At 36.0% G+C, this 17,667-nt stretch overlaps 1 protein-coding gene across 4 annotated transcripts in view; it reads left to right on the forward strand.

Moving 5' to 3' along the window:
• Lsamp (limbic system associated membrane protein) overlaps positions 1 to 17,667 on the forward strand; it is a 2,109,134-nt gene that overhangs the window by 1,809,011 nt on the left and 282,456 nt on the right. For all 4 annotated transcript variants that reach the window (XM_026786010.1, XM_026786013.1, XM_005344995.3 and 1 more), the window contains one exon: positions 8,162 to 8,394. In XM_026786010.1, coding sequence (XP_026641811.1) covers positions 8,162 to 8,394 — 233 coding nt within the window. The remainder of the gene's footprint in view (positions 1 to 8,161; positions 8,395 to 17,667) is intronic.

Raw genomic sequence — 17,667 nt, forward strand, 5'->3', positions numbered from 1 at the left:
AAAAAAAACAAATGGCATAACTTTTGCCTTAGAGATATAAACTTTCTGTGTGTAAGATTATTTAAAATTTCATTTACTTGTTTTTTAAAATATTGCATAACTATTAACTTATAAGCAAAAAATCACTCTCTCTCATTTCATTGCCTTTGCCATGAACTTCACATATCATTCAGAGAATCTTATGATATTAAATACTTGATATGAAAAACCTAAAGGAAAATGCCATTGCACTGAAGATATTTACCTTCTAATTCTAGGTATTTGGATCAAAGATAAAGATCTAATCCAGGTTCCTCACCCTGGCCTCTGTCAATATTCTGCATAACACATAACTTTTTGTATGAATATTGCCCTGAGTATTCAAGTATGTACAGCAACATACCTGATAATTCCCTGCAAAATACCAGCAGCAAAGATTTCCTTCTCAGTAATAAAAAGCTGTCACCACATATTTCCAATGTCACCTGTGGACATGAATTGCATCTATTTAGAACCACTCCTCTGTCATTTCTTCAGAAGTAACTTCTTTGTGTAAATGAATCACAATTTCCTTATCCATTCTTCTTTTGAGGTACATATAGGTTGTTTCCAAGTTCTGGCTATGACAAACAATGCTGCTATGAACAAAGTTGAGCATATGTCCTTGTGGTATGATTGAGCATCCTTTGGCTATATACCCAGAAGTGGTATTACTGGGTCTTGAGAAAGGTTGTTTCCTGATTTTCTGAGAAATTGCCATACTGATATCCAAAGGGGTGTACCAGTTTGCACTGCCCCCCGCAATGCAGGAGTGTTTCCTTTACCCCAACTCCTTTCCAGAATAAGTTGTCATCAGTGTATTTGATCTTGGCCACTATTACAGATGTAAGATGGAATCTCAGAGTTGTTTCGATTTGCATTTCTCTGATGGTTAAAGATGTTGAGCATTTCCTTAAGTGTCTTTCAGCCATTTTAGATTCCTCTGTTGAGAGTTCTCTGTTTAGGTCTATACCCCATTTTTTTATTGGATTATCTGTTCTTTTGATGACCAATTTCTTGAGTTCATTGTATATTTTGGAGATCAGTCTTCTGTCTGATGTGGGGTTGGTGAAGATCTTTCTTCATTCTGTAGGTTGCCGTTTTGTATTGTTGGCCATGTTATTTGTTTTACAGAAGCTTCTTAGTTTCAGGAGGTCCCATATAATAATTGTTTCTCTCAGTGTCTGTGCTACTGGGGTTATATTTAGGAAGTGGTCTCCTGTGCCAATGCATTCAAGTGTACTTCCCACTTTCTCTTTTATGAAGTTCAGTGTAGTTGGCTTTATGTTGAGGTCTCTGATGCATTTGGACTTGTGTTTTGTGTATGGTGGTAGATATGGATATATTTTCATTTTTCTACACGTTAATATTCAGTTATGCCAGCACCATTTGTTGAATATAGTACTATACAGCATAAAAAAATAATGACATCTTGAAATTTGCAGGCAAATAGAAAAAGCTAGAAAACATCATATTGAGTGAGGTAACCCAGACACAGGAAAACAAAAATTGTATGTACTCTCTCATAAGTGGCTTTTTATAGACATAAAGCAAAGAAAATAATCCTACAATTCACAATCCAAAAGAACCTAGACAACAATGAGGACCCTAAGAGAGATATGCATAAATCTAATCTACATGGGAAGTAGAAAAAGACAAGATATCCTGAGTAAATTGAGACCACGGGACCATGGGACCATGGAAGAGGGTAGAAGGGGATTGGAAAGGAAGGGAGGGGAGCAGAGAAAATTTATAGCTCAATAAAATCAATAAAAAATATAAAAAAGAATAACTTCTATCCACCTAGTGAAAATGTCTTCCAGTGATGAAATATAATCATTCATAAAAGTAGACCACAGACTAAATGAAATTAATAAATTTGTATCCTTGCATTAAATAAATGAATGCCAGATTCTACTCTTCAAATGAGGGATAGAAAACATATAAAACAATGTTTAGATAAATACAAATGGTAAGATGGAAAGCTTTTAGCCAAAAATACTGTTTAAATATGCAATGATGTGCTTAGTAACAACTAAAGAGTTTAGTCTTACTGGACTGCGTCATTTACATGATGGAAATCTTGCCAGTAAATTTGTTTTTATATTGTTGCTGACTGGGATGAACATTTCTTTTGTTTCCAATTGTGTTCTTTGTTTTTGAAATGTAATGTAATCACTAACTTTCTATAACATAAATGGAATTGCCAGTGTACCCATTCATGCAACGGTGCCTAACATCTTTACCAAGAAGTGCTTAGAGAGACCTAGCAATGCATCTAATTCTTATGATACTCTTATAGATTCAGATGTACTGAATATTATAGATAAAATGCTGATTTTAAAAAAAATCAAAATTTTTTAATTATGGTATATAACCCACTTGCTATTTAAGAGTTTGTGTTTGCAGAGAGCACATACTCATATTTCCCTTGTTTTGTAGAAAGCAACCCACTTCTGCCTTTTTTTCAAGTTGTTTACATGCAATACAGATTTTTTTCATAAATGATCTTTATTAATTGTGGTGATTTGAATGAGCAATGTTCCACACAGGCTCATGTGTGAACACTTGGTTCCCAGGTTGTTTGATGAGGTTATGAAATATCTAGGAGATGAAGCCTTATAGGAGGAAGTGAATCCCAAGGGATGGACTTTGAGAATTTAAAGCCTCCCCCACCTACAGTTCACTCTCTGCTCTCTGTGAGTGGTTGAAATGTAATCTCTCAGCTTCCTGCCCTGGCCACCTAGTGCCATGCTTGCTGTGACATTATTGGCTCTCTCTATGGACTCAGTTAAAATAAATGCTTTCTTCCATAAGTCACTTTTGGTTATGTTGTTTAATGACTGCAACAAAAATAACCAATATAGAAGAATTAATAAGTAATATGATTTTTATCTGCTTTATTTTTTTGTATTTATTTATTTATTAAAGATTTCTGTCTCTTCCCCGCCACCGCCTCCCATTTCCCTCCCCCTCCCCCAATCAAGCCCCCCTCCCTCGTCAGCCCAAAGAGCAATCAGGGTTCCCTGCCCTGTGGGAAGTCCAAGGACCACCCACCTCCATCCAGGTCTAGTAAGGTGAGCATCCAAACTGCCTAGGCTCCCACAAAGCCAGTATGTGCAGTAGGATCAAAAACCCATTGCCATTGTTCTTGAGTTCTCAGTAGTCCTCATTGTCCGCTATGTTCAGCGAGTCCGGTTTTATCCCAGGCTTTTTCAGACCCAGGCCAGCTGGCCTTGGTGAGTTCCCGATAGAACATTCCAATTGTCTCAGTATGTGGGTGCACCCCTCGCAGTCCTGAGTTCCTTGCTCGTGCTCTCTCTCCTTCTGTTCCTGATTTGGACCTTGAGATTTCTGTCTGGTGCTCCAATGTGGGTCTCTGTCTCTGTCTCCTTTCATCGCCTGATGAAGGTTAATATTCAGGAGGATGCCTATATGTTTTTCTTTGGGTTCTCCTTCTTATTTAGCTTCTCTAGGATCACTAATTATAGGCTCAATGTCCTTTATTTATGGCTAGAAACCAAATATGAGTGAGTTCATCCCATGTTCCTCTTTTTGGGTCTGGCTTACCTCACTCAATCATTTAGTTTTAGTGTATGTATGTGTATGTGTTTGTAATGCATACGATATAGGGTACATATACAGAGATCTGAGGACAACTTTTATAAAATGTGTTTTCTCTTTCCTCATGTATATAGTTTCAGGGGATTGAACTCAGGCCATCAGGTTTGAAACACATGTGCCTTTACCCACTAAGTTATCTATCTCAGGGACTTTCTTTCAAACTCATTTAATATAATATTCAACAGTTTTTAATGTTACCTTGTATAATTTCAATTATTTAATACTAAATAATATTAATGACTTATTCTTCATGAATTACATAACTATAAAGATGTGATAGTTGGTCCAATAGTAAGTTAAACAGCAAATTAAATTCAGAGTAGTGTTCTACAAATCTGAAAGTGTCTACTGAGTATATGGTGCTTATAATCTCAATCCCTATGTCTCTTCAGTGATTTATAAGGTCTTTAGTAACCATATGAGATCAAGTAACTGGAGTCCAATGTTGAATATAAGAATGTTGTAGTAGGACCCAAAGAAAAGGACTGGATACTGACTTGAAGAGATTTTTCTAGAGAAGGAACATCCTATGGCCTCAGTTTCCAACCACAAATCCCATCTAAAGTGTAAGGACAGTCTCTAAGTCTCTCTTTATTCCTGACCTCATTTTTAAAATGAAACATTCTTTGTCAACCCCAAAATTATTTGCAATGTCATGATCTCATTGATGAAACATCCCATTGAACTGAAAAATTCATAAAAGGAAAGATTTTAAAAATAGTTTCATACTTTCTGTTTTAATCTGGGATAATTTGGGAGATAAAGTCATCATGTATGTATTCTGAACTACAGCGATGTCTTGTATGCAAAGAGCATTTAAATGTCACTAATTCAGTGCAATCACACTATGCTGGTACAGCTCCAGCGTCTTAATTCACTCTGCTTCCCTGCCTAACACATAGTTAAGCCAACCTTGTTCCTAGATGCAAACCCACGATACTTGTTGTCAAGTCAGTGAGTGATGGATATGCGTTTATACCAGCAGTCTCATTTCTGCACAGCCAGGTGGTGTGTGATTACTTAGTGGCTGGTTCCTTTAATCGACAGAGTTATGCAAATTAAGATTAATACTTGGGCTTTTAGCATCTTTTTCTTATGTGTACAGTTTACAATTTAAATTAGTTATCACCTTAGATCAAGATTTTCAAAGTTAAAAATTAAATTAGTTCTAGAAGAGCATTTGCTCAGGTTTTGTTAGAAAAACTGTCATCACATTTTGGAGGGATTGTCTTCTAGTCTACAAGGAATGCATTTGCTTGTGATCTTTGGAATAAATAAAATGAGATCTTAAAGATTCAGCAAACCAATATATATATATATATATATATATATATATATTCATTATTTTCTTGTCTTGTGTTTGGTTTTTTTCTTCAAATAATAGGGTAAGCCAGTAAAATATGTGACAGGATTTTAACACACCTTTCATTTGTTTGCAAGTAAGAGGTAAATTTGAAAAGTAAAGAAGAATGAAGCCTAAACTAAAAGTAAGATGTTCTGTAGATTGCCATGACAATAATGCATTGTTGCTGTCAGTGCATTTATGTAAGTCTGGCAGGTCTGCTGAAATAATCAACTGCTTCTTTAGGTAAGATAGATTGGAATACTTTCCGAAGATAATTTGGAATAATGATGTGTGTGATTTTCAACTTTTCCATGGAGAAAAATTGCTAAAATGCCAGATGATCCTAAGAACCCGACACAGCATGTCTACATGATGCTGATAAGAAAATTGGTCTAAGATATTTGTGGATTTTATAGGGCTTGGGATGGGGCATGGAACATAGCAGTCACATGACCTTTATTTCTCTTTGTGAACATGCTAATTGGCATGCAAAGTGTTTCCAAAATGCTTATTGTATTTGAGATTTGCTTTGTAAAATGTCCAGATAAATAATCCAAAATATTGTATTTATTAAATTGAGAAATAATATATATACATACATACACACACACCTATATAATGAACAAATTTTGGGTTCATTTGCTTTGTATTTATTTTAAAAATTGAAATTGAAATATAATTATATCACTTCTGCCCATCCTTATCTTCCCTCCAGCCCTCCCACATCCTGTTCTTCCAGATGTTCATAAACCTCCAACTCCATTTCAAAATGACAGTTTTTTATTATTATTCCATGTATGCAAATTTATGAACATATAAATACAATTTTCTGAATTCTTTTAGTGAGGGCAGAAATCTATCAATTTATCAATTTAGTAGCAGACTCTTGAACTGGATAACCAATTAGAGGTTCATCTCTGGGAGAAGCTAATTTGCCCTATTTCAGTAATCGTTAGCTGCCTATAGTTCTTTGTCTCAGTGTTGGACGCAGTGTGATTCCCCACTGAAGTGTTAGCATGTCTATTGATTTGTCATTGTTCAGATTCTGCCTAGGAAGCAGCACTGTTGAGGAATTATGGTCAGGTTCCCATGTCGTTGAATTATTATGGAGGTCTTCCTTGTTATTGCTGGAAGACACATTCTCCTAGCAGACTTACTGGTCTTCTGGCTCTTATAATCTTTCTGCTCTCTTTTCAACAATGTTCTCTGAGCCGTAGGTGCAGGGTTTTTGTTGTAGATGTGTCTACTGTGACTAGGATCATCACATTCTATTTATCTTTGCAATATGATAAACATGACACAGCTATTTTGGGGACTACAGGACACTTGGAGTACTTCTCTATGATATAGTAAGTCTGCTTATTGGTGTTTTGAGTTATCCATATGACAAAAGTATAAGGGACACGTGGTTGAGATTTAAAATATATTTACACAGGTCCATTTCCAACCTTTCAAATAGAAAAGAGCACAAAATCACTGTCTACATTCTATAAGTCTACTAATGGTGCCAACAACACACTATCATTTAACTCTAAATCACTTTAGATTGAAAGGTGCCTTTAAAGCTACTCCGAGCAGAGGAGTGACACTTTAGAAATAGAAAAAGGAAAATCTGGAAGGCAGCAGCAGCCATGTCCGTGAAATGAGTCATGTTCCTTGTAAAGTAACCACAAATCGCCAAACATGTGTCATCATCCCCAATCCAACAGTATCTCTGTGGCAGAGAAAGACATCCTAGAAGATGGAAATAACATCTAGGACCTAAAATGATCTGTGTTTGAGGAATTAAACAAGGAAAGAAGAAATATAAGACCTGTGCACCTTAGCATGGAAAGTGTCAAGTTTTCACTCCAGCACAAATCAAAACAGCAAAAACATACCATCTGCCTAAATGTAAGAGGGTAGGAAGGGCTTTGCACTATAGCTAGGATACATTAAATAGTGATCTTTGCTTCTTGTTATGAGAGATGAATTTGGCCACGAGAGCCACGTTTGGACAGCTCCTGAATTCTTCATGCCTCCTCCCTATGCATGGGAATGGTCAGTCTATGTTTTCACACAGGCAAAAATCTTGTATTTGATTTGACTTAGAAAATGCAGGGGAATGTGTTGTATTAATTGTTCTCTTGTCAAGATCTTGGAAATTTTGCCTTTCTTTTGTGCCCCAGAGTGCCGAACAGCTGGCTCTGCAGCTGTGAACAACACTTGGGTTCCTCTTCCTGTAGGCCAGACATACATCTTGACATAGGGATATATAGAGAAATTGGGTTTTTTTTGGTTTGTTTATTTATTTGTTTTGTTATGTTTCTCTTTTCTTTCCTAGTCCAACTTTTTAACCTAAAATTCAAGGAAATGCATTCCCAGCTTCACTCCCCACCACTCTCGCACACACATGCACACACATCTTGCCATTTATACGAGCACTTATCACTTATCTTCCTTAGAATATGAGTAGAAATCTGTTTTTTTCGTCTCCAATGAAAGAGTACATCAGTTAATATGATCAGAAGTGCTGAGAGCAAATTATCTCCCCATCAGGCGCCTGTTGCTCTCAGCATGTACAATGGAACCTAAACCAGATGCTGTTTGCTTTGATTTTCTTGATCAACACCCTCCCACTCATGCCTGAACACACACACACACACACACACTTCTCATCCCAGGGCATGGGCATTCCAAATGCTTCAGAGTCACAAGTGAATTCTGAAATCTAGACTAATTCTTCTAAATATGGAACATAACTCACAGGACTGTAGGTCATGCTTGTGAAGGAATAAACATGGTTTGAAATGAAGCAGAAGTGTCACAGTATCAATTGCATGAGTCTCAAAATATATATGGAGATGGAGTTTTGTGTGAATGACCTTTTCCTAAACATGAAGAAGATCATGTTTAGTGAGAAGTCAATCATCATTTAACTTTACTGGGTCGTATTGCTCACATTCCCGTTGCTTATTGCTGAATCAAATCTAATATAATTGCATTCACACACTGGGTGGTGATTGGGATCTTAAAGGAAATGGGGAAAATACTTAGCACTTTCAGAAATATCATGATGGTGATTTATTATGCCTGTAATTATTTGTCTTGATTGGTCTTGTTGAGTCCTCTCATGCAGAGTATGAAAACAAACAGAAATAGTGAGGCACTAACAGTATTATTCTGCTCTGTCAGATGTGTGGTAGAAGACAAGAACTCAAAAGTGGCCTGGTTGAACCGTTCTGGCATCATCTTCGCTGGACATGACAAGTGGTCTCTGGATCCTCGGGTTGAGTTGGAGAAACGCCATTCTCTGGAATATAGCCTCCGAATCCAGAAGGTGGATGTCTATGATGAGGGATCCTACACATGCTCGGTTCAGACACAGCATGAGCCCAAGACCTCCCAAGTTTACTTGATCGTGCAAGGTAAGGGAAAAGTAGAACAAGAGAGTGAGCCGTGGAGAGTGGCTGTGATGAGCAAGACATTTGATTTTCCTCCTAGGTGACTGATTTGAAAAGAAAGAACTAAGAAGACCCATGTGCTGATCACTGGTGGTGTTTCCCCCATTATCTTTGCTTAAAACACACACACAGAGAGCAAACCTGCAGCTATCTTAACATAAGTGTACATAACGTTGAAATTCTTAGGAAGTTCTTTTAATTTTTTCAGTAATTTGCAGAATTTAGGAAAGCCTTTTTAAGACCTGTCTTTGCCTTAAAACCATTATTATTTTCTTATGTGCTATTAAAAATGTTTAGAAAATAAAAATTCCTAGGATCTGTGATCTTTTCTTACCTGGTTGCCTTTCTTTGTGACTTGTGTCTTTATTTAATAAGTTGTTGTAAGCCAGACTAACGATCAGGTTCAGAGACACCATAAGGGAAAATTTGTTTCTAGATTGGAGTTTCTCTGAGGCACATCTGAGTCATGGTTTTCCAGGATTAAAATCTTAAATAGCATACACATATGCCCATATGGGGTGGCTTCCTTGGGTCCCCTTTGCCTTGAAAACAAAGCTGATACTTACACAGTTTCATTGCAAGCAAAATCAAACCTCCAGCAGTTTCCCTCCATCTATCAGGAAAGATCTAAGCACTGACAAATATTAGGGCTGTATTTCTGTATTTTTGATTTATAATTTCATGCAAATTTAATGCAAATTAAACATGGCCTTAGGGTTCCTGTCAGTATTCCAAATGTGGTCAGTGGTGTGGCAAAGTTAGGCTGTAGCTACTATTAATGTGTTAAGGAACTGGTTACTGCAGCATTTAAAGGATCGCTTTCCCAGATTTTTTCAATAATAAATTGAAACTGAAATAAAACATGTCAGAGTCCACATGGTAGCAGAGTGCTTCCATTGTGTGACTTCCATGGCAGGCCATCTGCAATGGCTGACAGCTTTATTTTAATCCTTGGAAAAGGCATGTCTATGGTTAACAAAATTCCAAATATGAGAATGTTGCCTTGCAGATTAGTGGCAAGTATTTGAGCCAGGAAACAAGACATACTAGGGTAGGGAAGTCAGGAAACCCACATAATGTGTAAATATACTTAGAGATGTGTGAATATTTCTATTTGTTACTTTGCTAATGCCTATCAAAGACAAATAAGTATTCACAGACAGACCTTTCTAAAACACAGAATTTCTACTTGATTCAGTGGTATAAGGAAGAATAAAGTAAGATATTAATAGTAAAGAATCTTTAGAGCAGATCTCACTTCATGGCCAATTATGGTTTTACCTGCATGTTTCTTTATAACAAATCATTCTTCAAAAAAATGCTTGATTGCAACATTGCTTTATAGTTTGAAAATTTGAATAACTTTCCTAACTTAATTATCATGAGAAAGTTCCTAGAGACCAAAATAGGCATTGTGTATATAATTCTCAACAAAATACAGTTAAGAATCTGAGCAGCAGAAGACTTGGTTTCAAAATGAAAAAAAAAACAAACAAACAAAAAACAACGAGAATCAGTCAAGGCAAGTTCCATGCTCAAGGTCACCAGGGAGGCTGTAAAGTAGCTGAGTGACAAGCCCCTACTGAATGGAATCAGATCTGGAAACATTTCCATTGGGTTACAATATTCTTACCATGACCTTAAGAATAGCTATTTTAAAGATTTATATTTAGGCCTAAGTCTTACACCAAAAGTTCAAAGTTCTCCCCCCACCACCACCACACACACACCTACGCATTTGTCTGTATTCTATTAAATTAAAATCACAAAGAGACATGTTTAGAACCAGAAACTCAGTGCAAATTAAATTAAGTTTGATTTGGTATTAAGAAACAGAAAAAAAGCCTGTTAATGGGCCAGTACTGTTTATTCATTGTCTTGTGTAATTTGGATATTACTTGTAAGTAGACATGAATAGCTTTATTATGAGCAAAAGCTTATATTCAGTGTCAACAACAAACCTGCCCAAGGCTTCCTGTTACCTTATAACAGGCTTTGAAGCACATTTATGTTTGCTTCAAGTATTATCATATTTCCACCTTAATCACATCACCTTGAAAGAGGAGAGAAAACCCTGTACTAAAAGGGAAGGGGAGGGAGAGTTGCGGCATCCTTATGCTGAGGCATAGAACGGAATTTCTGGAGAATGCTAAGCATCCTTTCCATTCTTTCCCACAGTTATAGAGAAAGTTTGAGCAAAAGTTGTATCATTAATACTTAGATGATTTATTAACGTTTAGAATGGTTAAAAACTCTCCAGCATTTCTGGTTTGGCAGATTTGAGTAATGTCTGGAAAAATGAATTTATAATTCCACCAAGTGATGATCAGGCTCCCAATGTAGTAAAGCAACATAAAGAGTCCGTGTCCCCAAACAATTATATAAAATAAGAATCTGTGGAAGGAAAGAACAATGCTGCATGGTTTCAACTACTTTCAGATGGCTGTGACTGTAAATATTCCCAAGAATTTACTTGAACATGAGGCACACAAATCAATGCTGAGTTACTTAAATGCCATGGCCTTCTAGGATCTCTAAAGCTGCCTACATATAGCACAACCAAACTGTTTGTTTTCAGGTATCAGAACAATTGAGATACACTGGTCTACTCTTTAAAACTTTCAACCTTATATATGTGCTAGTATTTATAATGTCTTATTCTTCTCCTATATATTATTTATACTGGAATCCAGTTATCTATCTATCTATCTATCTATCTATCTATCTATCTATCTATCTATCTATCTATCTATTTGATTTTCTGTATACTAATTGCTTTTCAACATCTTCACCACATACTTATTTTGTTGGTTATTTCTCACAGGAAAGAAGTTTATTAGTTTATGAAGATCATTACATATAAACTATCCTGTATTGAAAAGATATTCTACGTGATTCAATAAACTATTCTTGTCTAAATGATAGCTACACACAGCTTCCTTATGTGGTACACAGAATAAAGTCTTACCTCAGCAAAGCTTATGTCAGCACTGACCTTTGAGGCCACTTTTGATTATTTGCTAGTATATATTCTCTCTGAGGGAGCCAAAACTACCCAAATTTAAACATGTATTTTGCTTAATAAATGCAGGGACCCCTATGTAAAGCCTAATATTTGGTTTCTGTGCCTGAATCTTTATAGAGTCCAGGGTCAAAGTTTAAGAACCACGATTTTTAATGTCAATAAAATAAGGAAGTAAATATTAATTAAATCTTTTCTGCTACTAATATATTCATTTTTTCTCTGAAAGTTATTCTTCTATGATTTCTTGATCCTCTGAACATGCTGCCAATGGGAACGCATGTGCCAAGGCAACATAATTCCTCTCTAGTTATGACTATTGCACAATTTACAGTAAACTCAACCCTTCAAAGTATTACATTTGTCAAAGTGCTATTGCCTGAGAGCCACCTCCAGAACAATGGAATCAGAATCCCCGGGGTGGGTCAACGGCTACAAGTTCATTATCATTGTCACTCATTCAGGTGCCCAGGAATCAAGACCTACTGTTTTGCAGATCTAAGCAATGACAGGGATTTGCTGCCTTCTGCCAGTTCATTTTCCTGTGTGACACATCAAATTATGTCTAAAATTTCGCAGAATAAGTATTAGAGGATGGTAATAGTAAAAACTAAAAATAAACCTGAGTACACTGCTGAATTGAGGTATTTTAACTATAAGTACAATAGCTTCAAAATGAGGTATTTGTTTAGAAATCCCATGGGTATTTGAATATAAAGGAATAATGACAATAATATTTTTAAATATAGATGCTATTTTTAAATCCTAATTTACCACACATTATAATTACCATTTGGTTTTTCATTTATATATTTTTACTGCATGATTCTTAGATTGGTATCCGTGCCAGAGGGGTTATTTCCATGTTCAGTCTTTTGCTCATTAAGTGCTATTCTCTTTTAGTTATCATGTAAAAATAAGTAACCTAATCTGAAAATATCAAAATTGGATATCCTTAATAAAACAGATTTACGTATTGAAGTATTTTCAAATAGATAAATAAATTTCACAATAATATAAATTAGAATTTGAAATTTTTCTTGCCACTATAATTCAAATCACACCCATTGAAAGTGGGAATGTATAAAATGTTGGCAGGGAGTTTATTGCATAATTGTTGCAATTAATATAATATAGTTGTGAAAAAATATTGAGAGTAAAACACACTGTAAGAAGAAAATGTTCAATTTTCTACTCCTGGTGATAAAAAGCCACATTTCTTTTGCTTATAAATTCTAGAGTACTCATATGGACTTGGAAAAGAAACTCTAAGTTTATTGCTTTTCTTATGAACAAAAGTCTGAGACTCCTTTCTAGGATTTGAACTTTAAGAAACCTGCCTTACAGTTGGCTCTTTCAAACATCCCTACTGCTGATCAAAACCCATTAGAGAGCTTTGAGAAAGTACCGCTTTTTCTCTCAATCTCTTTCTTCTGTCATCAATGGTTACTTTTTTCTTCCTCCCTGTCTCCCATTCTTCTTCCCTTCCTAAGTAAACATTATGCTGCACCAATAATCTTTTCAGAATATGAGCATGGTTTACTCAACTTCAAATAAGTCGTACTCATACACTGTATTGGATTTAACCTATAGTTGTTCTGATTTTTAAAGAGTTTTAATAAAACACGACTTTGAAATCTTTTTGATTTGATTTGCTTTTATAGTTGTTAATGCTTTTGATTATTTTAATGATTTGCTGTAGTCAACATTTGTATTCTGTAGGCAGAAGTTGACCGATTTTCTGATTATTTTTTTTTAAGTGTGGTGTGGTGTGGTGTGTGTATGTGTGTGTGTGTGTGTGTGTGTGTATGTGGTTTTTCTAGACAGGATTTCTCTGTATAACCCTGGCTGTTCTGGAATTTGGTCAGTAGACCAGGCAGGACTTGAATTCACAGAGTTCTCTGCATGCCTCTGCCTCCTGAGAGCTGGGATTAAAAGTGTGTGCCTCCAGCACATAAGTCAACAGGCTCATAATTGTGTTACTATTACTTTCACTATTCATGTCAACAACCAGATAGTTAACATAAAGGAGAAAAGTGGAAAAAAGGTGTGTGGGTGGGGAGGAAGTCTTAGAGTGTAACAAGGACAAGCGAACTGATTGTTCTGTTCCCAGCCATCCAGCTAGCTTAGACCTGAAATAATCACACAGAAACTTGTGCTTGGCCCATTAGCTCTAGCTTCTTATTGGATAACTCTTACATGTTAATTCAACCCACTTTTATTAATCTGTATATCACCATGAGGTCGTAGCCTACCAACAAAGTTTCATCACATCTATCTCTGGTGGCAACTCCATGGCATCTCTCCCTGACTCCACCCTGCTTCCTCCAAGCATTCAGTTTAGTTTTCCCCACCTACCTAACTTCTGCCCTATCAACAGCCCAAGGCAGTTTCTTTGTTCATTAACCAATAAAAGCAACACAGAGACAGAAGGACCTCCTACATCATTAGGGCTTTTAGTTCACGTAGTTTTCATTGAGTATTTTCCTCGTAGCAAGGACTTTAAGGTCTTTTTCCCCAGGTCAATCCAATCTGCTTACATTTACTTAGTATCTCCAAGCCTCTTGCATTTATCTGAAGCTCCCCTCTTTCTCATTAAGCTAAATAAACATTTTACATCTGCATACTTTTCCAAACTATATTTGCCCTCCTTGAAAATGAGAGAAAATAAGTTATAATGATAGGGGCAGAAGAACTGTCTCTTCAGGGAATATTAAAATTCACATGAAGAAAGATGTTTCCTTGAAAAATAAAACCTGTACTCCTTAAAACATTGAAGGCAGCATTTTGAATTCATATATTTACATACAAAGACTAAAAATGCTTATGTATATATAAGCTCATTAACTACAGGTGATTTTATTGAACCAGTTTGTATCCAAAGGGTAATATTTCCTTTTAATGATCTTTTGAATGATCGAAGAGGTCTGTAAAACTTTTCTGATCTTAGGTTTGCAAAAATGACAAGTAAATTGAGTAACCAAACACAATAAGGCTCTTCTCTCTTTTTTTAATAGAAATCTCTGAAGCAGACTATAGTGTAGTCAGAAAGCTTCTCAGCCTGGGTCAGGGTCCATGTGAGCAGAGTCCCAAAAGGGGCAACATCACTGAAGGATATAACATCCCTGTAAGAAACTATCTTAGCAGCAAGTCCAGTATGTTTAAACAGAAACTCAGGAGAAAAATGTGAGGAGATTAACAAATAAGTATAATGACACTCGGTTTCCAGATATAGAAAAGGAGAGATGTAGCATTGAGAACAGCAAAGTGAAGACAATGGTTCCTGGATGAAACTAGAGTAGTTAGTATTTATTCATGACTTTGAGATAAATATAAAGAGTTAGAAGCCTGGCGATGCTGGCGCACGCCTTTAATCCCAGCACTCGGGAGGCAGAGGCAGGTGGATCTCTGTGAGTTCGAGACCACCCTGGTCTACAGAGCTAGTGCCAGGACAGGCTCCAAAGCCACAGAGAAACCCTGTCTCGAAAAACCAAAAAAAAAAAAAAAAGAGTTAGAGACAGAGAGGAAGGGGAGGCCATAGAACATTAACACCCCAGTAACAATGACCATTGCCTAGCACCTATCATCCAGATATTTCTTTGAAAGTATTATTATCCACTACTAGGGTCATAGGTTGCTTAGAGGAAAAGATGATCAAGAGGGGACAGGGAAGCAACAACAAGAACGTGGAACATCCTGTGAACAAGAAAGTAAGGAAGTACTAAAAGAATAATTATGCATATAAAACACATCCAGAAGGCATTTTCAAAGGGACTTCCATCAGCCAAGTCAAGGATGATTTGAGTATTAAAAGAAATGATTTCAGATATTCCAATATAGTTAGATGAGAGTTAATAGATAAGGATTATAAACTACTCTATTACAATGATGACTAAAACTGAATGTAGAAGAAATGTTGAAATATGATAAATATTTGAAAATCCTTACAGAAATAATTAATTCAGGCAAAAAATTATCAAGGATTCTAAAACTGGAAGAAAAGTGTTAAAGACTCAAAAGTTTACACAATCTCAAAATAGCTACCTACAATAAGATAAAAGAATAAATTTGAAATCCAGATGTTATCATACTTATCAAGTGATCAAAGTTAACAGTACCAGAAATGACACACATTGGTGTCACATGCCAGAAGACAGGCAATGGGCAGCAAACAGGCTCACTTTGTGGTACAGCTTCCAAAGTACAAGTCTAAGCAGAACATCAAGCACAGTGAAGCAAATTCTATAGCAAGAATTGAAGGACTTTCTTTGGACTGCCAGCTCCCAAATAATTACACTGAGACTTCTTATTAATTATGAAACCTTGGCCTTAGCTTAGGCTTGTTTCCAACCAGCTCTTAAAGATTAAATTAACCCATTTATATTAATCTATATTCTGCCACATGGATTGTCACCTCTCCTCCATACTGTATGTCCAACTTGCTTCACATCTTGCTGGCAAATCCTGAGACTCAGATTTCAACCAGAGTCCTTATCTGTCTCCAGTAGTCCCACCATCCTTTCCTGCCTAGCTATTGGTCATTCAGCTCTTTATTAAACCAATCAGAAGGTACCATGCAGAGACACATCTTCACAGTTTACAAAAAAGGCTATCCCAGAATAGTGGATATATGACACATATGTAAGATGTGAAAGACATTTGATGAAGAAAAGACAAGAGCAGGAAATTGATAAAACTTGAATGAGTTGGGGTGTGTGGGAGTTCTAATTATTGGTCTTGTATCTTTTCATAAAATCAAATTATTGCAAAATACAAAAAGCTTATTGGTTAAGGTAAGGATTTGAAGGCTGTTAAACAAAATAAAAATTTGTAGTAATGCACAGCGAAGTGCTATAAAGCAGTTTTTCCACTTTAAATAAATATATGAATAGAATTTATTGTGTTAACAAAGGAAAAACTGAGATAATATGAACAGATAACAAAAGATACGTGATATCATTCAACTTACTGATTTTGTTCTTTCCCAAAAATTTAGAGAGCTAAGTGTAGAGGATATAGACTTCCAATTTATAAAAGGGAAATTAAAATCATCAAACTGAAAGCCATTCAAACTCACTAATAGTCAAAGACATACAAAGTGAAAGAGAAATACATGTTTTCTAAGCTAGTGACACTAAGAAGGAGTTAACAAAATAAGCATAGGCAAAATGGCAAGGCAGTGGGGAAAGTGACACATTTATATCTCCCTGTTGAGAGTGTAAATTAGTGGAAACTTTCCTAGTGTAAAGCAGATATGTCTATCAAAGTTTTAAAATACATTTCTACCACTTGACCAAGTAATCCCACTTCCACAATGTGTAAAAAGAAAATGATCTGACATGCAAATCAGGATTTATGCATAAACGGGTCAACACTGATAAGGTCATCAAAATTGTTTAAAGAAAATTGTGAAAAATTCTTCAGATATTCAGAATAATGAAATGAGGAATGTCATCGGGGTTATTTTTGTAGCAAATACTATTAATATAGATGTTATAAGTCTATAACCCAGACTTTTTCCTTATGTTTGGAAATGACCCTCTTGATCAATATTGTTGCAATATAGGTATTTTCACAAATATAAAATGAAATAGCTGTCCTTAAAATATGGGCAGGCTTGAAACTCTGGCTTCAGAATCATTAATTGACATGACTGACGAGAAAAACTCCCCCTAAGTAGAATGAGTTGAAATAAGCAGTGGTATCCACCCTGGTGGGTTTCTAAGGGAATGATCTCATCACAGTCTTTGTGGTGGCCTGGAGCCAGGGCCACACTGGTGTGGTGATAGCTATGGCATCTCAACTTCAAATTAAGCAGCACCCGTGGATATCTGTGCTGTGTGGTTGTAGATCTATTATGTGGCCTTCCCAATGATGTGAGCTTGGATGACTTCCTGTTTACACAAATATCACATAGCCAATGAGGTTTCCTTTTTCTTCCAAATATATAAAAGGTCTGAGCTACACAGTTCAACAGCCATTAGTAATCAAAATTTGGGGGGAAAGTTATTAAATGATTAAAATACTTTTTCATATATTGAAAAAATATAGTTTGGGTTTTTTTTAAAGTATCTTAGTAAACTCAATTTTTCAAACTCAGGTCAGAAAGTACTAATATCTTATACACTCATATATCCATAATAAAAAAGAAAAGATAGAGCAGGGCCATGGTGGTGCAGCTTTTTAATCCCAGCACTCAGGATGCAGAGACAGGC

Source organism: Microtus ochrogaster, chromosome 2, assembly GCF_000317375.1.
Source record: "Microtus ochrogaster isolate Prairie Vole_2 chromosome 2, MicOch1.0, whole genome shotgun sequence".
In the NCBI taxonomy this organism is placed as follows: Eukaryota; Metazoa; Chordata; class Mammalia; order Rodentia; family Cricetidae; genus Microtus; species Microtus ochrogaster.